Here is a 24,626-nt window from a genome sequence, read left to right as displayed (position 1 = left end):
AGGACTAATTTTTAGAAAGAATTATGTGAGTACATGAATCAGAACAGTTCCATTCATTCACTCAACAAATTTACTAATTACCTACTTTGGGCCAGACATAGCTAGGAGCTCTTGCTTTTGCTATTTATATGTCAATAGTGACAGCTTAATCAATAATGAGGTGACTAAATAAATAATATAATTTCATATAGTGATGTATGCTATAAAGTAATAGAAAAGAGGATACAAAGACTGTGTGTATACATGTTATTTTAGATAGGGAAGAATTTTCTGCAGAGGTATAATTTAGAGAAAGAACTGAGTAATGTGAGATCTGGGGAAAGAAAACATCAATAGAGGAAACAGTACGAAAATCAGTATAAACAGAGTGGAAAAGAAAAATAGAATGGTAGAAATGAGAAACCTCTCAGTGGAAAGTTTTAAGCTGGAGAAACAAAGCATCTAATTAACATTTTTAAAAGAATACTATCATTGTAGTATAAAGAACCGATTGTAGAGGGGACAAAATTGGAAGCAGAGATCTGTTGAGAGTCCACTGCAGTAGTCTAGGTAAGACATGATGAAGGATTTACCAATACAGGTGATGAGAAGCGATGAGATTTAGAATACTTCTCTCTAGAGAGGTCACCATAATAAATCTTTAATTTTAAATGCTGAGCTGATGAGACATACTGAGAGATTGATATCAGGTGCTAAGTGCAGAATAAAGGTTGACTCCTATGTTTTATGGCCTGAGAAACTGGGTAAAGGATTAAGAAATTTTGCTAAGTTGGAGAAGACTGAAGGAATAACAAGTTTGAGTAGGTTGCTGGAAAAAAATTAATTTTAATGTTTTAGATACTAACAGAAGTCTAAGGAATGATACTGAAAAATAAAGAGGGACTGGGGTTGTAGCTCAATGGTAGGTATGTGCTTAGCATGCATGAGGCCCAGCATTCAACCCTCAACACACACATCCCAAAAAAGAAGAAAAAGCAGGAACTCACAGAAGAAGATGGAGCTAGAGATATAATTTTAGGAATTTTTATTAGAGATATTTTGGTTCATGACAACTGGAGAGTTTACTGAGAGAGCAAAGAAAGAGAGAGAAGGTGGCTGAGAATGGCAAACTGGGATGCTCCAATAAAAGGTAAGGAAGAACTAGCAAAGATAATTGAGAAGAACAGTAAGTGAGGTAGAAGGAAAACAGGAAACTAATCTAGAAGGGTGAAAGACAGGGCTATATGGTGACTACAATTACAAGATTAATCTAGTAGTTTGTTACAGAATGAATTATATCCCTTCAATATTCTTAGGTTAGTACCCTAACCCCTAATGGTGATTGCATTTGAAGATTGGGGCCTTTAAGGAGGCAATTAAGGTTAAATGTGGTCATAAGAATTAGAACATAATCTGCTGGGAAGAAGAGACTCAGAAATATCTGTCTTCATGTATCTTTCTCTCTCTCTCTGTGCACAGAGAAATGACCACAAGAGGACACAATAAGAAGGTAGCACTCTAAGCCAGGGGGAAAAAGTACAACCCTTTGGAGGGTGTCCTAAACAATGTATATACATGTGAGTAAATGTAAAAACAAAAGAAACCTTGTGCACCCTGAATGCTCTAGAACTATGAGAAAAAAATGTCTGTTGTTTAAGCTATTTAGTCTGTGATATCTTGTCAGGGAAACTCAAGGTGACTAATACACCTGGCTAGAGACTAAGGTGATAGCACAGAAACTGCAGACAAGAGATTTCAGTCATACTAAAGAGTTGTAGAATTCACAAAATTCGACAACTGACTGAATATGAGGGGGTAAATGAAGTCAAAAGAACATTGTGATGTTCAGTGATGCTACACTCCTGTAATCTCAGCACTCTGTAAGGCAATGGAGAGTTTGAGGAAAGCATGGACTACATCACGAGACCCTGTCTCAAAACAAACAAAAAAACACTGTGAGACTTAAACTGAATGCCTAGAAATAAAGTGGCACCATTAACTAAAATAGTGATCATACAAAAAAAAGTGAGCTTAAGATACAAAGATGATAAGTACTGAAGAAAAATTTTTTAGGAAGCAACTGGAAGTGAGACTGGAAAAATAAAGAGATGTTTGGCCTAGGTATATGCATTTGGAGAGTCATTAGCATAAAAAAACTAACTTAGTCATTAGGTTAATTAAATTCCTTATTTGCAGAAGACAAAAAGAAGAAGACTAAAAATAATAGAAAACTCCAAATAGAGAACAAGTAGGGCCAAAAGAAAAGAAATATAAAAGAAATAAAGAAAATTGAATATCAGTATAGAAACCAGGAAGCAGAATTCATAGAGGAGGTGGTCAACTGCATGTAATGATACAGAGATCAAGCAGTTAGGAACTAAGGACACTAGTTGGCCACTGAAGAATATTGGTGACTACAGGAAAAATAATTCTAGAGAGTGATTTTGGTAAAATCTAGACTGCAAAATAAAGGATTTTGTGAATGAAAAGAAAATAGTAGCATAAAGTGTAGGTTACTCTTTCTAAAAGCTTGCCAGTGAAGGAAAGAGCAAAATGAGGGAAGGCAGTGGCATTAGGATATAATGTGCAATGGAATCAGTAAAGATACAAATTAGGAAAAAAAAAGTAATATTATTTTAAAGTAGTAACATGTTTCAACATTTCTCCTATAACCAATATAAAATATATCTTTGCAAAGTCTATTTATTAAGTAACTTGATGCTTATAAAACAATGGATAAGCTACTTAATTATCCATTAAAATTCATAACATTTAATCTATATTCCAACAAATACTTCAAAAAGCATATTAATATTCTTACAAACTCAAAACAGTTGAACATATTAGAATTTTTGAGTATGTTAAGTGTCCATAACAAAAGAACAATTATAAGAAAATCTGAGTAACAATAACCTTGAAATATTTGCACATAAGTCCCCATGATAATGAATTAGGTCAATGATTTCTTTTAAGAACTGAAAAGTTCTTAATAAAAAGTTACGTGAAAGCTCATTCTATGAAATAAAATTCAGCTGTCCTGGTAAAATGAAGAAGGCTCTTCTGAGAATTCCTGAAGTACCTATGTGGATTCCACAGAAATGGGCAGGGCACACTCTGAAAACCACTGAGTTTGTGATATAGCAGCTTCTTAGGGAAGAGAATATCAGAACTATATGGCTGGAAAATCATAGGAAGACAGTTAGAAATAGGGGCGGACCCAGGCCCCCATTATTTTACTGGAGTAGCACAAAAAATAAGACCTACTTAAAGAAGACTTCGGAGACTTTTGTTGTTTTGTTTGTTTGGTGGGGTTTTGAACTCAGGGCCTTGCATTTGCTCTACCGCTTGAGTCATGCCTCCACTAACTTAAGAATCTTTTCCCTTTCTTATTACTATGGTTTAATGTATGAAAATGTTTAGTTTTTCTTCCTCCTTATCTCATTTTACATTTTACTTTGAAAGACTAAAATATGTTTGAAAACAGTTGTCAGAAATCTGTTATGGGCCTATTCCTAATTGTGATTACCCTATCTGACTCAAATTTGACAACAGTAAAATTCTTATTAAGTATAAGGACATACTATTTTTTTCTACCATAATATATCAGCTTTGAAATAACTCATCTTCCATCATAAAAAATAAAGAACAAATGACCCAATCCATGTTTATTTCCTACCTTGTTTAACTGGTAAAACTCTATTCCGAAATGATTTGGCTTTCCCTGGTTCATGGCTATTTCCATTTCGGCTATATCCACTGAAGCTCGATGAAGAAAATTGCCCATCTACTTCATCATCAAGCAAATACAGTGAAAGTCCTTCAACAGCATCTGAAACTTGCATTTTAAAAAGTTGTAGTGTTAACATAATTTCATTTTTTTAGTAAAGTAAAACAGCTGCTTTTAAAACTCCATTTCAGTTATTTTACTTTAAAATAAAAACTATGCTTTAAGAAGGAAGTATGAGCCAGGTGCTGTGGCTCATGCCTGTAATTCTAGCACTTCGAAGGCAGAGGCAGGAGGATTGTGAGTTCTAGGCTAGTCTGGGCTATATAGCAAGACTCTGTCACACACACACACACACACACACACACACACACACACACACACAGAGAAGTACAAATATTTTGAGAACAAATGATTTATCACTAAACTTTCGAGCACAAAATGTCAGAAAAACTTTTCCAAGAAAACACCTCAAATACATATTGAATCTTCAAGTCTTATGTTAGTAAATATATTGTAGATGAGTTCTTTGAGATATTGTAGATGGTAAAACTAACACAGTCACAGAATTTTCAAACTAAGACTTTTAAATTTATATAGATTAACAAAGAAACTGAATCATATGACCTAATAACCCAGGCTCACATAGTTAGTAAGTAGAACTATGAATAAAACACAATTTTTCTAACTCCAAATGTATTGTTCTTTATACTATATACAATGCTGCCTCTTTTATATACTTAACATCAGTATTAAATTACAGAACACAAAAATAAAACATGTATTTACCAGGAGATGAGAAAGGAGAACTAGTCCTGCCATAAGACACTGAGGTATTCTGGTCATTTTTAGGCTGCAACTTCATTTGTTTCTGCTTCCCTTTCGGGCTATAACATAAAAATACATAATGATGAACATTTTTCTGTTAGTAACACATTATGACAGACAGTATGATACAAAATACTTAAGCTGACCAAAGAAAAAGGGCCCTAAAATTCAAGAGAAATGCTGCAGATTGGTAATTTGACTAAGTTAAACTTCAGTTATTAAAATAATAATAAAAAGATTTAAGCATGTTAAAATTTACAAAAACAATACTTTGGGTTACTAACTCCATCATTACACAAGCACCAAGAGTTCTAAAAAGAATATCTTGAGAGTTCCTCAAACTATTTATAAACTTTGGGAAATGAGATACTAAATACTTTGAAAATATAAAATGCTGCACCAATGTAAGATACCTAGGAGCTCTGCTACTAGATAATGAACTGCTGCTGCTTCTTAGACGTTTTCTGTACCGAGGCCTTCTCCTCTTCTGACTCTGGATTGCTGACTTATATTCAGAGATGATATTTTTAATATGATTTTCAAATAAGGCAGATAATCGCAGTGTCATGCTATAGATCTGAAAAGGTGGAAATTATAGTCTTGTTTTACCAACTAATTATATAAAAAATAAAAGGCATAAACAAATCTTGACCAATATCAACATCATTGTTCCAGACAAAATATGCACACCATTTATTTCTTTATTTTTTCTATCTTTTATTTTTATGGTTTTTACTTTTACTCACATGTGTTTACTTTGTTTGTGCCACCTCCCCCCTCCTCCCACTTCCAGGCAGAACCTGTTGCACCCTCTTGTTCTCTGATTTTGTTGAAGAGAAAGCATGAGAGACAGTAAGAGAGACAGCGTTTTTGCTAGTTTGAGGTAAAGATAGCTCTACAGAGAGATTCCTAGCATTGCTTCCATGCACATGTGTATTACAACCCATATTGGTTCATCTCTACCAGAACTCTTCATTACTTCCTAGTCCCCTTCCCATAGTGGCCTCTGCCAGTTTAAGATTACTATATTCGCTCCTCTACAGTGAGCACATAAACCACATTCAAGTTTTAGGTTTCATTCCCTTTCATGATTTCTCCTGTGGGTGTTCTCCCCTTAGTGTGTGACCCATGCCCAATAGTATTACTGCATTTGTTTTCGGTCTATAATCCACATATGAGAGAGAACATGAAATTTCTGGCCTTCTGAGCTTGGCTAGTTATTAATTAAAAGTTATTCTTGAGAAATTAAGATACTATTTTCACCAAAAAATTAAATGTTTAAAGATAATATCTGATACTATGAAGGGTAAGAAAAAAGACCCTCATACATTGAAAAGAGGGAATTTTAAATGGAATAACATTCTAAAGGACAATTTACAACATGTACCAAAAACACTAATGATATACACATCCTTCAGCTAATAATTTTACCTCTGGAAATTTGTCTTAAGGAAATATCAGAGAATTGCACACACAAAAATTATGCTCAAAGATATTAATACAATGAACAACTGGAAAAATCCTAAATCTTTAGTACAGGACTAGTTAAAAAAACATAGAATGGGTACACCAAAAATCTTGTTTTCAAAATCATTACATGTAAGTAATAAAAAAGCCTTAAAATATGAAACCTACTGTTTTTAAGTACAACTGGTAACATAGGAAATGCTGGAAGTATGCAAGTTATATACTGTTAATAGAGCAAATGTGAAAAATTATGCCTATAAAAATTAGCAAAAATTCATTTTATATAAAGTAGAAAGAAATAGGCAAACATATACCTATCACATAACTGATTTACAAATTAATCATTCCAAAAGACAAAAACTATCATTACTACTATTTTTCTCAAGATATTTTAAGTTCTGATAAAACATAAGGAAATATTAAATGTGAGGATGAATAGTTGTAACTTCCTAATATGGTTCCTTACTTTTTATAATAAAGGAAACATTTATATTCAGACCTACTCAAAGTATTTCATATAAATTAACAGTCAACTATATATTTATGAAGTCACTTATTAGACATCCAGGTATTCAAATTACTTTCTTTGCCTTTTCTCTGGCAGACATAGTGTTACTAAAGAGTAAAGAAGAGGTAGGTAAGAGAACAAAAGGTGCTTATTTCAGAGTGATTATGCTAAATGTATCATTATGCATGGCTAATAAATAATCCACATTGCAGAGAAGACATTGAGAATTAGTAGGGACTGGAGACATGGCTCAAGTTGTAGAGCACCTGTAGCAAGTATAAGGCCCTCTGTTCAAACTCCAGTTCCACCAAAAACAAAGTAGAGAAACCTAAGTAACGATATCAGAATTGTAGTTGAGCAATCTTAAAACTATTGAAAGAGCACTGTCTAATATATATTATATATAATTAGTGCTTATATTATTAACCCAGCTAATATTATCTTTCATACCCTTGACTTTTTATTAGAAGTATAAGCTTTGGAGTTGCTGAATATTTGGCGAACATCCTTATAAAATTCCAGAGGACTACCATAGTTTCCTGATTCCAAAGTTTCTTTCACAGTGCTGAAGTCCATAGGTGAGTCAATAACATCTTGACAATCCTATAAAGAATAACATGATATATTTTAATACTGAAACCACAAAATACAATGGAAGTGCATGACCTGCAGATGCAATCCACCTTGAAACAACCACATTGCTTTTCATTCTGGCAACTTCCTTCCCCAGCCCTAAACCAACTTTTGGTGGTTATTGAAAATGTTAGGGGTCTGTGGGAGAAACTTAACTCTTATACTGCAGATGCAAACTACAAGTAACTGAATGGTTAGAACAGAAAAGCTATAGTCACTGGCTTGATCTCTATAAGGTCTATAATACAGAATTTCATTTATTGCTTAAAGGCTGATACAACTTCTAACACCCTGGCAAACTACTTAATAATAGTAGAAGATGAGATTATTCCGGCATAATTGAGTAGTTCCACTCCACAAATTAGCCACATATTTCCAAGATTCACAGGTATAAGAACATTCTACTTAAAGTGTTATTAGTTGAAGGTCAAAGTCAAAGTGGCCATGTTTGTGCGTCTTTCCTTTCTTAAGGTTTTTAAGACAAGGTTTTGGTATATATCCAGACAGTCTTCAAACTCACAATCCTCCTGCCTCAGTTTCTCAAGTGCTGAGACTACAGCTATGTGCCACAATACCTGGCTTCCTTTTTAATTATTAATCAGTGTTATACTTTTGTTTCATCTAAGGTCTTCTGTCTCATAGGTTCAGAATTTAGTTTGATTCTGATTTATGGGAGAGGGAAGATTCCACTTTAAAATTTTTCAAGTCTAGTTCAGATTTTCCTAGGGTTATAATGTGAAATAATAACTGAAGCTCAGACCTTTACATGCTATAACCATCAATACATAAGTTTTGAGTGAAAAACCGTAGTAACCACCCTACTTAGAATCACTAAGAAGTAAAATCACCACATTTTTCTCCAATAAGAAAGACAAAGAGACAAAAGAAGGGACAGAGAAAAGATACTGTAAAAAAGAGATAACATTTTCCAAAGTATAAAAAACCACAATTGCTCTCTATATAACTTCTTATTTTCTTTAGTCTTAAAAAGCGAAAAGTGTATTCCAATACATTATGGCTTATAATACACTAATATTTTCATAAGGAAAATGTTGGAACTTGTATAATATGACCAAAACATAAAAGACTAAGTCTACCTGCAAAATGAAATCTAGGTGAGAATAATCAGCTGTAATATAAACATAACATTGTGTCATTAATGGTTTTTGCTCTGCTGCAATAGATTTAGATCTATATAACCAAATAAACATCTATGTGGATGCCATAAAGAAAAATCTTGAGGACATGTTGATTTAAAAAATAAAAAATAAACAATGGCCAGAAAAACTGAACCTTTTACCTTTGTAAAAAGAAAGTAAGCAGAAGGCAATGTTAATGAATTACAAAAGGCAGAATTCTGTATAGTATGGAGATATTAAAAAGTGAAGTCCCCACTCCAGAGGAACTAATACAGAAACCTTAAAGCGACCGAGGTTAACATGAGAAGGGGATCAGGAACCAGTGTAAAGATCAGTTAGAAATGAATCAACATGGGTTGTAACACATTTGTACATTAAAGCAATGCTAGGAATATTTCTGTATAGCTATTCTTAGCAAAAACGCTTTGTCTTCCTTATTATGCTTATGTTTTTTTCTTCAACAAAATTAGAGATAAGGGCAGAACAGGTTCTTCCTAGAAGTGAGGGGGGGAGGGGGCAGAGGGTGAGGGAGGGGGGTAGGTGGAGAAATGACTCAAACAATGTATGCACATGTGAATAAATGAATAAAAAAAAGAATTTCTCACAAAAATAAAAAAAAAAAGTAAAATTACAAAAACAAGCAGCATATATTAAGTGACTCCTAGACCTACCTCAGAAAGAGATAGATCTTGTCTTTCTGGAACAACTGACTCTGAGGATTCTCCTTCTTGCTCTTGATGGTCCTATTGTGGTAAAAAGCATGTATTGTATTTCCAGACCACCACTAGAAATGATCAACACTTGCAATAAAACTATGATTTAAGGCTCAAAGTTCCACAAATAGAAACTATAGTATTATTGGTTGCACTTTATACTGAATGAATTCTTCATTCACCATTCTCTGCTATGAAAAACACAAGACTATTTTCTTCTACCCAAACTTCCCACAAGCAAATCAAACTTCACTAAATATAATATTGTTCCTTATTTATATATTCTTTTCCAAATGTTTTTCACTGAAAAAACTAAAGTAAATTTGCTGTTTAAAAGGTAATTCAATACACACACACACACACACATTTCCAGATGCATGCCTGTAATCCCACACTCAGTAGATTGAGGAAGGAGGATCACTAGTTCAAGACCAACTTGGGCTTCATAGTGAGACCCTGTCTCAAAATAAGATCTTATAAATCTAAGTTCTTGGGCTTTTATCTTCTTAAAAATCTAATATTAGTATATTGGTTACTTTTAAGTGACCATATTGATAACATATTTGATATAAATTAAATATGACTGACATATGTCACATCTACAGTGTATAGAAGTTAGTAAAATACTTTAAACAAACAGCTGAAATAAAAGCAGGAAGGAACTATAAAGAAACTAATTCCAATTTGATTTATAACTATACTTTACATATGGAGGGGAGGGCAGGAGAGGGGAAGGGAAGGGAAGGAAAGAGGAAATTATTCCTAACTACATGTTAGCATTGAAAACTATGGGAAATTTTCATGTTGGCAATTATTTAAACAACTATGCTTACTGTGTAAGAAAGAGAATCAGCTGGCTGTCGAAATGGCTCTGAGTCTTCACGTTCATAAATAAGACTCAACAGTTCTTTACATTGTTTTTTCCAAGCATCAGGATTGCATTTTAAAGATTGTCTTCTGCCTCGGCATTTGACCTATAAATTTGAAAAAAAAATATATACAAGCTCTTCCCTTAACTCATTGATTTTCTCATGTATCTGTAGTGTTAATATATTGTATAAGATAAAATACTTCTGTAACCCTAGCTACTCAGGAGGCACAGATCAGGAGAATCCTGGTTTGAAGCCAGCCTGGGCAAATAGTTCATAAGACCATATCTCAAAAAAACCCTTCACAAAAATAAGGCTGGTGGAGAGACTCAAGGTAAAGGCCCTGAGTTCAAGCCCCAGTACTACAAAATAAATAAATAAATAAATAAATAAAAGTTTCTTAATTTAAATTAGATATCACCTAAAACAAAAACTAGACATTACATTCATGGAAATGGCAAGAATTCTAGCTTTCCGAATTTTCATTTTAAGAAAATCAGAACCTTAAATAAAGCACAAACAAATAATTTTTCCTTTGCAAGGAGGGCTTTGTTTAAAATATTGGTCCATGTATGGCATTAGGGAACTTGGCACTTGAATTGTTTCCTAAATTTAAAGGTGGTTTACTGTATCAACACAGTGTAAAAAATATGATTTGTATTAAATATCTGTTTTCCTTCTAGGAATCTGGAATTATGGTGTACACTAGTCATAGTGTGTCTATATAACCAGTTCCTAATAAAGTCCTTGGGGACTGAGTCTCTAATCATATACATGTTGCTCCATTCTCATTGCTAGGGAAAGAGTATGCTATATGACCCCCTCAGATGAGAGAGGGTATATGAAAACCTGCACATGGATTCCTCCAGACTCTGCCTGTGTCTTTTTTCCTATGATCCAACTCTGTATTCTTATTTATTGCGATAATAAACCTTAGTCATGAGTACAACTATATACTTAGTTCCAAGAGTCTTTCTAGCAGGAAACCTGAAAATGTTTCTTCTCAGCAGTTCACTTATTAACTCACCCTTCGTCCAGATGAAGTACCAGGACCATCTGAATCTAAATCAACTATTTCTGTATCCTAATTAAAAGGAGACAAGTGGGAAATGTTAAGTTACATTCAAAGTCTCACAAATTAGATGGATATTTACAAGTAAATGGCAAATATAATCACAATTAACTTTCCCTCATTGGAGCAGATAGAACCAAAGGCTAGAGGAAGACTTACACCAAGCTTTGTGAATATGCTGTGCATGAGTTAGAAAATATAAAAGGAAAAGAATTAAATAAAGTTTCTCTTTAAAATAGAATAGGAAATGAGGTAAAGCTATAGTAATTAGTATCTCCTGAAGTTTGTATCTAAATAAGTTTTAGTATTAAAAAAACATTGTATGACATGCTCATTTAATATACTGTAATTATAAAATACTCATAATTAATCTGTGCTATTTCAAATAATTTCTTTTATAAAGAGAAAATATAAATGTGTACTAAACCTAAGATTCACTTAAGTATCTTTGTTGTTAATACAAAGAGTCAAGATACAGAAACCACTGGTAAATCGCAAAGCACCTAGGTAATGCATAGGAGAAATGTAGCTCACTAGTTATTGATATTACTTTCCAATAAAATTTAGCTGTTGAAATGCATTTTGCTTCAATTTTCTGTTCTAACCCAAGTAGTGCTGGTCTGAGAAGGAATTCTTGTTTCGTCAAATCCTGTGTTAAAACATTTATGCTGAAGGTTCAAGAAAAGTATAAGGAAATGGTTTATTTGTCTTGGATTGTAATAGGCTAATATCTAATTGGTGCATTATGTTTTCCTTATAGATAAATGCTATGTAAATAGTACTTATTTATATTAATTATATTTCAATATTACTTAATTATATTTGAGAGCTTGTTTGGAGGTTCGAGCAGGGGAGTGCAGCTACCCTTGACCGAAGAACGGTCCTCCTCTATCAGGGATGGTCGTCCTCTTTGACTGAGCGCACAGCTTCGGGAGGGACACACATGGAGCCATGAGGGAGGAAGGGGACACCTGCCTAGCCACCCAGATCAGCCGAATCAACCCTGGCGATCAATGGGGTGACAGATGTCAGAGCCAGATCGCCCTCATGTCCCTTAATTATATTTGAACAAATGACACTTACATTTTATTTTGCATTTATATTGCTATGCAAATAGCATCTAGCAATTATTAACGAAGCATGTAGCTCCAATAATAGAATATTTTGTGGTCTGATACATTTTCATAAAAGACAAAAAAAGCAATGTGGCTCAAGTTGTAGAGTACGGGCCCTGAATTCAAACCCCAGTACTGCCAAAAATTAAAAAATAAAAAAAAACACAACAGAAAAATAGCAGCATCAGAGGTTTACCATTCTAGGGATTAACAATAGAGACAAAATAAACACAAAATATATCTTATGCCATTCGAATAGGACCTAACATATTTGAGTCACTCATTTCTGGGATGAACTGTTTTTCAGTGACAATTTTGAATTAATCACTTTTGTTATTATTCCAGTTTGGGTTTTGTTTCTATCATAGCCTGCAGTCAAATCAGGTATGTGAAGGTCTGCTGAGAATACTCAGTCCATTTCATTCAGAAGAAACGGGTTTATGTTTATGGATTTCCGTAAAGAAATCAAGTAGGAACTCCATGTATCTACTAAACATTTATACTTTCAAATCTATAATCTTAAAATATTTAAATACAATGTATTTCAAATAAAATCCATAATGAAATTGCCATCAAATAAACAGCCTTTTAAAATACTGGTTGCTCATTTTGCTTTTTCAAGGTTGGAAAAATAAAGTGATAATTTCTCCTCATTGAAACCTAAGTCACATAGGCTATGTGGCCACCTGTCTCTGACTAAACACTATAGCACTGTTAAATTTTTGTTATATTCCATCTAAGTATAGGTCAAAGTGTTTCATACAAAATAAGCAGATGTTCAGCTAGCATACAACAATCTTTCACTACTCATGGCCAATTACATTTACATGTAACACTTACTGTTATTTCAAATAACAGAAGAGGAATTCATTCCTACTCATAATGCAGTAATTCTTACCTCCTCTGCATCAGTGCTATTTAGTTCTTCTGCTTTAATTTTATTATAAGTATCCAATATATCAGTACAGCTTTGATCCCTAAGAAACAAGATAAGTGAAAACACATTTCATTATTTATTTTTAAAAATCAGAAGTTAGTCTCTATGGCAGATAAAACTGCTTCTTACCCAATAAATCGAAGTAAGACATCGGTTACAATTTTGGCTGCTTTAACTATAGGACTATCTGGCTCATTGAAAGTCCTAGCATTATGTTCAATGTAGCGTACCTCCCACATTAATGCTGATATTCTCCTACGGAAAAAAATCCTCTGTTAGCCTTGGTTTATACATTTAAGTTATATTCTAGGAATATGTACCACAGAAGAACTAAGCACTTAATTGTGATATGTCAAAGGTGTTCCAATTATGAATGTGACACAATATATAAGCATAACTGATGTACACTTAAAAAAAAGGATGACATAGTTTCATGACATGAAATACAGGTAGGAATTTTTTAAACCACTAGACTGGCTATTGAAGCTTGGAATAGCACTGACCTAGGACATGTGAATAAAGAGTGATTTGACAAAAACACCAAATCAAAACAAACAAAAAGTGTTTTGAGAAAGTCAAAATAATGTTTAGTTTTAGTTTTCAAGTGAAGAGCCAAGAAGAACAAAAAATAAAAAAAACCCTAAATTGTAGAAAGTGACAGATTTTTTATGTAATTAGTCATGACATGTATTATCAAATGGTATAATAAATAAAGTTATAAAAATACAGCTAATTTTCAGTTATTATAAGAGATAGATTAATCAGTTCATGGAATACTATAGTTAGGGTGAAGTAGAATCAAATGAGAGATAGACCAAGAACTGCTCTCTAAGGCACTTCCATAATAATTCTCCTCCCAACTAAAATTGAAGAGATAAGAACTTGGTCCAAGTTTATTTTAGGACTAGCAGTTAAATCTAAATAACTTTCGCCTAATTCCCCAATTAAACATGCTCCATATTGCTGTAGCATCTTAATTATAATGAGTCTATAAACCACTTAATCTGACTTTAATAAGCTAAAATTAACTGTAGTTTTTGTTTTAAACACAATTTGTACTACTCATGTTTTACTCCACATTTTTCTTCCCTATCACTTTTTCATCCTGCAAGAGGGAGAATCTATTGAATAAAAGAAAATTAATGTTTAAATATTTTAGAAGAAATTTTGGGGTGAGTGTTTGGATGATTATTTTATACTATGCAGATTCAGATCTCAAAAGGGAAAGAAAGAACCACAAAACTAATTACTTTTATAGTAAATGATAAAACTAAACAAACCTGTAAAAACGATTTTCAAGTCTCCGTCTGATAGTATTGAGGTCAGTTGGATAAGCAACTACAGTACAGTACAAGGGGTAGGCACTGAGATCCACTGGAACAGCAAAAGGACTGGCAAAATCTACAAAATTATTATAACCAAAAAAAGTAGTTAGAAAGGACACTAACATTTCATGTTAATGAACATTCATATGTAAACAAGAGGGGAAGGCAAAGCACTACATTTCTAAAACAGTGATGATTCAATTATATGAATATAGTGTTATTCTTTTTATTTGGACTTAAGTATCTATGAATCATTCATGATACACTGGTTCAAATCAGGTAAAACAAAACAAAATTAAAGGAGAATGTGTTAAACTTCATATTTCTATCTTTCCTGATAAATGCCAAACTTCCCAAGTGATATATTTTAGAATAGTGGGTAAAATATATTACTCACCCACTGTCTTTACCAACAAACCCCTCCAAAGTCAGGCTCAGGAAATAGCTAGAGAGCCAAAATGACTCAAGAAAAAAAAAGACACTTATATGCCTGCCTTCACTATTACCCCCCAGAGTGTTGAAAAAGTTTATCAGTTATTATTTTAGCCAAGCATATAAAATGTTAATATTCAACAAGATTCACTGTGCCTCTTGAAATAAATGTGAAGTATACAGTGATAAACTGCAATTCCTTTTGTAGAATTTAAAATTCTGCTGGCTTTCTTAGCTCCTTCACATCCTCCTAATATTTTTTCACATTTGCCATACCCAGGGAAAGAAGGTGGTTGATGCCCTGAATAACTCGTTCACATTCCTCGTCTCTGGAATGAGCCCCCCACTCTCCTTCCTGGGGTTTATATAGCAAAGCAGTCAGTTCTTCCTGAGACACAGGAACACCAGCACCGACTTCATCTGGAAAGGCAGCTAGGTATAAGATGAAAAATCAGAAATAATCAGTTTCCATCATCATGCTGTTGCCATTTTACTTTTGTAAGAATTATAATTCATTTTTAAAAGCATATTACTTCCTTCTGGAATTGGCTCCATATCCCAGGGGCTCATCTTTTCTCTCTCATTATTGTCCCAGCTATTAAAAAATAAGAAAATGCAAATCAAATTCACAAGTATTTACTTTTATGTAACACCATAATTGGGGGTGAAATTTGGAAAAAGGCAACATAGTATTCATAGCATTCATTTACAGTATCCATTAAAGTACAACAGCACTGACATAAAGATAATAATAAGCCACTAACACAGAAAACATGGTCCACCAATATGAAACTTGCAAGGTAGTAAACTCACTCTCAGTAGTTTTACTTCTTTTGTTGATGTTCCAACCAAGCATATATACAATATCAATCCACGGAAAAGAGTACAAAGATATCTTTCAAGTAAAAAACAGTTGATTTAATGGCTCACTTCTTAATCTACTTTATTCTAACAGCTAAGAATAATAGTAGCACTTCCAAAATTTTATTTTTCCCCTTTTATCTGCAATATGGAGACTCTAAAAGGGAAACCTCACAAAATAAACATTTTTCTATAATTCTTGAGAAGCTTCAAGAATTTTACAACTCTGGAATTTCAAGAAGAATTAAAGTAAATATTGTAAACAAATAGTATCTCAAAACACAATCTAGTCATCTGTCCCTAGAATTCACACCATTTAAATAAAGAGACTAGGTATTAATATTCACTGCAATAGTCTAGCTTTAACAATTACATTAAAAATTAAATTAATTTCAGTACTGCCCATGAAAAATAGTTTCAATTCTTATCTACAGTATAGCTACTTAAAAACAAAATGCAGACAGTAAGGGAGGTAGAAATATCTTTGGTTCTTGTTTTGTCTTAGCATGTATAGAGGGCTAAAAGGTATGCCATCAAATTCCTTTCAACATGTATTATGATTACTTCCTTATAAGGTACAGGTCTTGTAAGATTAATAATAAATCAGAAAAAAGTTATTATTTCTGATAGCATTTATTTAAAATCTACTTAACACTAATGTGTTATATCAAGTATTAAAGACCATAATTGTACTTACTGAACACTGTAACACTGGAAAGAACTATCAGGATATTCTGGTTGAAAAGGCTGTTGACTCTCCACTGTCCCAAACCACCAGGCGTCATCTATTATACTGCGGAATCTATCACCTATAATGTATTCAAAAAATTCTTTAAAGGGAACTCTTGAGAATATCAGCTCTATTTCTACTATAAATTGCTTTTTGAATACAGAAGTAGCACTGTATCTAGGGTCATCAGATGTTTCAATATGGGTTTTTCAGATAAGTCAATTTATATTTTACTCTCTCAAGTATTTTGATTTCTAGGTGGCAGAAATAAATCACGCATGTCCATGTGTTCTTAAATAATGCTACTAAACATCATTTAACTTTTGTTAATTACTGTGGATCATCATTAGGCATACTCTTTATTAGATGGTATATATGTTAATGTAGTTGTTCCCTCTTCTTTGCTTTCTGGTTTTAAAAATTTCTTCATACAAGCTGGGTGCCAGTAGCTCACACCTGTAAATCCTAGCTACTTGGCTGGCTGAGATCGAGAGGATTGCAGTTTGAGGCCAATCCAGGCAAATAGTTTTCAAGACCCCATCTCCAAAATACCAGACCAAAATGGACTGGAAGTGTGGCTCAAGAAGTAGAGTACCTGCTTTGGAGTATTTGCAAATGTTACTAGTTAAGCATCCTTAATCCCAAAGCGTGAAATACAACATGCCCCATGCCATTCAGAAACTTTTGGATTTTGGAGCATTTGAATTTTCAGATTAGGGATGCTCAACCTGTATTAGTGTTCTGCCTTTAAACTGCTAAGTATCACAAAACCAAACCACCAAGGCCAAAACATTTCTTACACATAGAAAAGCTTTAAAATTCTAATAAGCAAACATTTACCTAGCATTTAGTATGTATCTGGAATCATTGTAAGTGCTTTCTATACATGAACTCATTTCTTGCTTACATCAACGTCACAGGTCTGTACTAATGTGATTTCCATTTGTTTTGATGGTACTGGAGTTTTAACTCAGTGCCTTGCACTTGCTAGGCAGAAGCTCTACCATCTGAAACATGCTTTAGTTATTATCAGAATATGGTCTTGCATTTATGCCCTGGTTGGCCTCAAACTGCAATTCTACTGATCTCTGCCTCCTGAGTAGCTAAGATTACAAGTGTGAGTCAAAATGCCTGGCTCATGCTTTCCATTTTAAAGTCAAAGTAAGCAAATCATAGAACACTTAAAAACTTGCTTAAGATTAAATAGCTAGGAAGTGACTAAATCAGGAATCCCAGTCAGGCTGAAAGGCCCTATCCCCCTCCAAATTATACATACGCTATGACTACAAAAGTATCTTGAAAATCCATGCATAAAATTAAATGTGAAAAAACTTCAGAAATTTTAAAGTCCTTACTCTCCATATTATGATAATAGAATTTTTAATTGAAAACTTTCCTTCATATTATTGTTATACTACATTTTCTAATTAGAGAAAGTTAAAGAAAAACAAAGGGACAGAGAAATAGATAAGGAGTGAGAGAAGGGACAGGGGAGGGAGGAAGGAAAGAAGGAAGGAAGGAAGGAAGCAGGCAAGCACAATAGGTAATGATATGTTTAAGAGCTCAAGTATAAAAAAAACTCCAAAGGGAAATTCATACTTCAGAATTTTATGCAATTCAGATTGGCATACCAATAGAGTAGATATTTGCAGAAGGTTTACAGATTACTTTGGTATCCCTTATTCATGGAGAATATTCTCCAAGACTTCCCCTCAGTGGATGCCCAAACCACTCCAGGGATACCTAAATCTGAAGATGCTCAAGCCGGTTATATAAAATGGTAACCTATGTCTATTTTTCTGTATACTTTAAATCATGTCTAGATTATTTATAATAATTAATAAAATGTAAATGCTAAATACATAGTTCTTATACCATCTATAGCCTGCAGATACTCACTACAGGTACAATTACTAAAATATATTTTTGATTCACTGTTGGTTCAATCTATAGGTAAAGAAACCATAGATATAGATGGTAAACTGTATACACTATCTTTTCCTATACATACATACCTATGAGAAAGTTTAATTTATAAACTGGATATAGTAAGAGATTAGAAACAATAAGCAATAATAAAATGCAATAATTATAACAAAACACCAAAATAAAAGTTATATGAATGTGCTCTCTCTCTCAAAATGCCCTATTTTATTTACCCTTCTTGTGATGATGTGACATGATACAATGTCTACATGATGAGATGAAGTGAAGTGAATGATATAGCATTGTGCCCTTGCCTTAGGCTACTATTCAGGGTCACCTGAACAAAAGTAGTACGATACTCAGTTCCCCGGAGAAGCTAAGCGACTAACAAGTAGGAAGGACTAGCATAAATATGCTGGAAAAGGGAAGATTCACATACCAGATAGGATGGAGTGGAGTGGTGCAATATTTCACCGTATTATTCAGAATGGAGGGTAATTTAATCATTTATTTTTGGAATAAAATAAAATCATTTACTTTTGGAATTTTCCATTTCATATCTTCCAACAGTAGTTGAATACAGGCAAGTGAAACCATGTAAAGTGGGTCATTACCATGTATATCAGAAAATGTGCACAAAATCTCCTAAACATAGTTGAAAAACTTTAGTTTTTCTAGTTTAACTAACAGCTCTGACAAATGTGTCCACTTCAATGTTAAACTAGTTAAGCCAGTTAAAATGTTACTTACTCTATCTTAAGCTTAATGCTTATTAAGTGACAATTCTATACTTACCAATCTGCCAGTTCCTTTCTTTGGCTTCATTATAAAACTGATGTAGCACAAGAAAATCAATGACATCTGGCATGTCATGATATCTGTATAGAAAATAAAGCATGTAGAATGAATACAGAGATGAAACAGTATTTGTTCTTTACTAAACATGCAAGGGTATATTCAAGTTTGATGTCGAGACCATCAAGCAAAACTTTGAAAACCTCACAGTTCCAAGAAAGAAATGTCTGAACTTAAATGAAATCCCATGTGGCATGACCTATTTAGGCATGCTCTACCTACTTTTAATAATATAAAGATGCCAATAAATGCATTTAAGGCTTAATATAAAGTGTTTTATATTAAAGATTTTTTTAGAAAGAGCATGAATTGATGTTCTTTCATCTCTTTAGATGTTAAATTCAACTTCAAGAAAATAACCATTGACTTATTATTCTGATTATTATAAGGAGAAATAAAAGCAACTACCATATATCAAGTACACTGTTAGAATACTTATGACGGTTTGTCCTTGTTTCCTTACAAAAATCCTGAGGAATATATTAGCTTACTAGTATTTCCATTTTTATTTGAGGAGACCAAGTAACTTGCTCATGGATCTAGTGACTCACCCATCCACCCATCCACCCACCCATTTATATCATAGATAGATAAATACATACAAACATACACAGAGAGAGAGAGAGATTAAATGGAGATACAACCAAAAGTTTTTGTAACTTTAAACCTTGCAATACTACTGCATTTTTTCCTCTCCCATTGAGCTCTACACTCTGCAGAATATACAATGGGTATTAAAATATACACTCACAAACCATCAGAAACAGAAATAGCTACTCACTTAATGGAAAAAGACTCTCCTGTCATTTTGCCTGAAATGGGGTCCAGAAAAGCAAGTTTCAAGCAGCATAATGTAGGTGGTCCAACCTCATATTTGATTCCTACAATCTTAACAAACTCTTGCTCCTGTTACAAAAATGCCAACAAATTATTGTTTTCAACATAAATAACTACCTAACACTCATATGACATCATTATTACTTTAACAACTTAAGAATTATATGAATATTCACCAAATGCTAGGCGCTACCTGAAGTGTCAAAGGTAATAAGATATGTCTATTGACTTTTTTTGCATCACTGGAATTTGAACTCAAGTCCTCACACTTGCTAGGCAGGCTCTCTACCACTTGAGCCACTCTGCCAACCCTCTACTGACTTAATACTTCATAGCAGATTGTAGTTTAGGAATGGGCTGTAAACCAAAGTTAAATGGCAGAAATCCCTAGGGAAACTTTTCAAAATTCATATTTCCAAACCCTATTCTTATAGGATCTTATTCTATAGGTCTGAGGTACAGTTCAGCCTTATAGTCTAAAAATCTTCATAGGGGATTAAGAGGTTCTGTCTAGTTAAAAAAAATCACTCCCTTAGCAGAAATACAGTATGTAAGCCTATAGGTATATATGTACATGTATGTGTTAGAAATGGCATATATCTTGAATATCTACAATATTATGTTATAATAATCTTGGACATTAACTACTGGTCACATTTAAGAGATTCAAAACTGATCCTCATAGCCATAGTAGTTAAAATTATACATTAGCATACAGCAGAGCTGGGATCAAAATTGGGGTCTTACTTCAAAGCCAAGGATCTTATACCACATACCTGCTGCCTCCTACAATTTCTTTGAACCAGAGAATTAGGATTAGAAATAAGAAATTATGTTTTATGAATTCCCTTGATTCTCAAAAAGAACTCAATTTTCACCTGATTCACCAAAGTTAGTACCCATACTTATCTCTCAGGGAATGATTACCTAAAGCTCACAATACTTTAGCACTTTGCAACATTAATAAAGTTTTTCCACAAGTGTCTAAAGTAAATTTTTATTTGAATAAATATATGTAGATTTTCTCTTGTATCTCTCCTATAAGGCATCATCCATTATACAGCAACCTTTCCTTTACATGGAAAACCTGCCCTTTTACTCTCTGTTTCTCAAGTCCGAAAAATAAAACGAAACATTCATAAACCTAAGAGGAAATGACAATATATTCATACTTATGCCTGTGTGTATATATGTACATAGTTATATATGAATGAATGATGGGATACATGTTTTATATATAGAAAATACTTCAAGGTGAAGTAGACATATCTACTTTATTCAATGTCATGTAGTTATGCAGGTACTATATCAAAAGAGAATCCCATAAAGCATCACTAGTTTCTAAGCTTCTTGTGGTTTATGATATTTAATATATCCCATAGCTGCCAGAACCTTGAGAGTGTTTAGAGTACACACAGTCAGTTTATTGCAGCTCCAGAATGCTGATAGGGAAATAGTCACACTAGGGAACACTTGCTTTGCTCTAGTTATGGAAATGGCATAGACTAGAGGACTTAAATCTCAAAGAAAATTAGGTCATATAATCAAGATAATAGACAACCTACAAATTTAGAGAAACATAATGTGAGTTATAAGTCTTTTCTACACGAGTATCATGCATCAATTTATCTTCATCTGTGAAATATCCATGAAACTGAAAAAAAGATTATGCATAAAGTATCTTAATCATGAAGTTCCTTCAATTGCATAGCTTATGAATTTGGCAAACTTACCCTAAGATCCATTTTGTTCCAAGGCTGTTTTTGCAAATTAACACTGTATATTTTTGACTTCCTTACAGCCCGCACATAGGCTTCATGTCCTTGCCTAAAATAAATAAGCTGAAACCGAAAATAGTAGTATCCTATTTAACAATTCTATACATCCCAATATACACTGTACAAACAAGTTCTGTTTGTAGAAAACAATTACAATTTTGAAAAACTTTGTGTAAAAAGGTTCTTTTCCCCATCAAATGATGTTCATTCAACACTCATTTCTGGGTAACCAATATGCTAAGTACCATATCATATAAATATTGCATGCAGTTCTTTTCCCCTAAGCACCTTCACAAACCAAGTGAAGAAAAAGTCTCATGACAGGTGTGTACACTGGTTATATTTTAAAGAATTATATTTAAAATTATAATTAACATTCTGTGTATTAAGTGTATATATGTATACACTAATTACACAATTTACTTATTTTATATCAATAGTATAATTAGAGGCTACTAAATGAAGTGATTTCAAGACAAATTCCAAGGATTTTGTTGTAAGAGTTCTTGTTAGATCTGGTTGAACATAGAAGGAAAATGAATTCAAGTTTTTGTTAAGACTCTTCAACTTTTTAATCCAGCATTTACTTCCATTTTCTGCATTCATTAAGGAAAGTTTCTTTTCCTCAGTACTTTAGTTTAAATGTGATGACAGAGGCAAGTAAATAAAAGAAAGTAACAAAAGTAACATGTTATGGTTTATAAATACATTGATATACACTATCAGCCAAAAAGAAAATAAAAGTGTTCAAATATTACAAATAACTATAGGGGTTAGAAAGCCAATAATAAGCATGTTATTATATATTATTTATATTATTATATATTATTTCCCATATTCAAGAAATATTGACAGAACATCTAAGTACAAGGCACTGGTGCTATGCATAAAAATAAAATCCTTTCTCTCAAAGGTATGGACACACACATAGATATATAAGTATATTGCAAGGTAGAATATTTTGTGTATCAGAAAAGAGAACAATTTAGATGGGAAAGCTCATGAGGAAGGATGGACAGTCAAATGGAAACTAGGTATAGGATCCAAAAGAAGTTGGCATTTGAATTAGACCTTGAAGAATGAGCATTCTGAGAATCAATCATCTGTGGATATGGGTATTCTAAATAAAATAACAAGTGGTTATTATTTAGATGAAGTAAAAAGTAGTGTTGTCATTAAGAAAGTCTATGAACAGTGTATTTATGCCTTAATGAGTTCTTCAAAAAATTGTCTAACATATTTCTCTCTGATTCACTTGAAGACTTTTTTCACTCCCAGAAGGACTGAGGGATTGGAAAGCAATAGTGTGCTTGCTTAGTAGGCATGGAGGTCATGAGTACAAATACTCATCTTGAAGCATATAATTTAATAAAATTTAATAAAATATTAGGAAATTTAATAGAAAAGAAGGAAAACTCTTCCATCAAGGTATGAACTAAAATAGGTGTAAAGAATAGAAATTTCATCAGATCTTATGAGTATACAGATCTTTGAAGTCTTCTAAAAATTAATTCAACTCTAGCCTTTTTTTGTGCCCCTAAAAAATAGGCAATAAATATAAGAAATCATGATTTGGAATCTGCCAAAAGTTTTTAAAGATCTCTAAGTTTTAAAATACAGCAATAATCTTAATATCTTAACATACTTATTAACACAAACATATAAACAAGCATTGTTTAAAAGCCCAATGTCTACAAGAAGATAGATACACGTATTTGAAGACACACCTATAATGAAAAGAAACATTTTTATCAATATTAGTATTTGAGGACTCAAAATACAACTCAATTCTACTAAATGGGAATTAAGATTAAAAAATGAGTTAGGTGTCGGTGGCTCACGCCTATAATCCTAGCTAAGCAAGAGGCAGAGGTCAGAAAGATTGCTGTTCAAAGCCAGTCCAGAGCAAATAGTTTGAAAGACCCTATCAAAAATACCCAATACAAAAATGGGTTAGTAGAGTAGCTCAAGTGGTAAGAGCACCTGCCTTGCAAATGTGAGGCCCTGAATTCAAATCCCAGTGCCACACAAAACAAAAAATAAAAAAGACAAAAAATGAAGTCAATTATTTTTATGACTTCACAAGTCAATCAATTTATCTCAGTGTTCATTAAGGATCTATTATATTAAAGATATTACACGAGGCCCCACAGTGGATCCAAAGATTATTAAGATTCAGTCACCATAAGATAGTACTTATATAGTTATAATTATAATAGAATTAACATTACAAATGTCCTAATACTGATCTAAGTTAGTATTCTTGAAGCTCCTAGAGAAAAACATGCTAGTGATTAACAATTACCTCATCTCCCATCTGTGGGACAAATGGAGAACGTCGTGGTATGGTATCTAAGATCCACTGAGGGGCAAACCATTCTTCATTGGGCTCACCTGCCATAGAAACCAGTCCTCCTTTCTAAAATATAAATACATATACAGTATTTATATGATATATAGTTCATAAATATATAAACACATGAATACTAGTATGAAAATAGAAAACAGAGAACATTAAAAATATCAGGTTATTAAAAAAACCTAAAAGAAACAAATTTTAAACATTTTCCCTTAGGGATTACACATAACTTTTATATCAAAAACTCAAGATGGATTGGAGGTATGGCTGAAGTGATAGAGCATTTGTCTAGCAAGCACAAGTCCTCAGTTTAACAGCACTGCAAAAAGAAAACTCAAGTTGCTCAATCTTGCTTGGCAGATAACTTGCCACTATATGCCATCTTAAAAACAACTTACTCTTGATTGTTATTTGGGCACCACTTAGGTTGGAACTCAGGGCCTCGTGGTTGCCAGGTAGGTGATCTACTACTTAAGCCATGACCCCAGTCCTTTCATGCTGTAACTGTTTTTCAGCTAGAGTCTCACCTTTTTTGCCCA

The 24,626-nt window shown here is 33.1% G+C and overlaps 1 protein-coding gene across 3 annotated transcripts in view; it reads right to left on the bottom strand.

Moving 5' to 3' along the window:
• The window catches only part of Brwd3 (bromodomain and WD repeat domain containing 3), a 110,335-nt gene that overhangs the window by 4,380 nt on the left and 81,329 nt on the right, over positions 1-24,626 (bottom strand). For all 3 annotated transcript variants that reach the window (XM_074063274.1, XM_074063275.1, XM_074063276.1), the window contains 17 exons: positions 24,034-24,147; positions 21,684-21,791; positions 19,895-20,019; positions 19,054-19,136; positions 16,300-16,411; positions 15,275-15,336; positions 15,018-15,173; positions 14,265-14,385; positions 13,114-13,239; positions 12,946-13,024; positions 10,888-10,944; positions 9,825-9,965; positions 8,950-9,021; positions 6,957-7,109; positions 4,945-5,108; positions 4,493-4,590; positions 3,656-3,814 (listed from right to left, as the gene is read on the bottom strand). In XM_074063274.1, the coding sequence (XP_073919375.1) occupies positions 3,656-3,814; positions 4,493-4,590; positions 4,945-5,108; positions 6,957-7,109; positions 8,950-9,021; positions 9,825-9,965; positions 10,888-10,944; positions 12,946-13,024; positions 13,114-13,239; positions 14,265-14,385; positions 15,018-15,173; positions 15,275-15,336; positions 16,300-16,411; positions 19,054-19,136; positions 19,895-20,019; positions 21,684-21,791; positions 24,034-24,147 (1,930 nt within the window). The remainder of the gene's footprint in view (positions 1-3,655; positions 3,815-4,492; positions 4,591-4,944; positions 5,109-6,956; positions 7,110-8,949; positions 9,022-9,824; positions 9,966-10,887; positions 10,945-12,945; positions 13,025-13,113; positions 13,240-14,264; positions 14,386-15,017; positions 15,174-15,274; positions 15,337-16,299; positions 16,412-19,053; positions 19,137-19,894; positions 20,020-21,683; positions 21,792-24,033; positions 24,148-24,626) is intronic.

The sequence above is a fragment of the Castor canadensis genome, chromosome X (genome assembly GCF_047511655.1).
Source record: "Castor canadensis chromosome X, mCasCan1.hap1v2, whole genome shotgun sequence".
In the NCBI taxonomy this organism is placed as follows: domain Eukaryota; kingdom Metazoa; phylum Chordata; class Mammalia; order Rodentia; family Castoridae; genus Castor; species Castor canadensis.
This window is presented reverse-complemented; position numbering and strand designations above follow the sequence as displayed.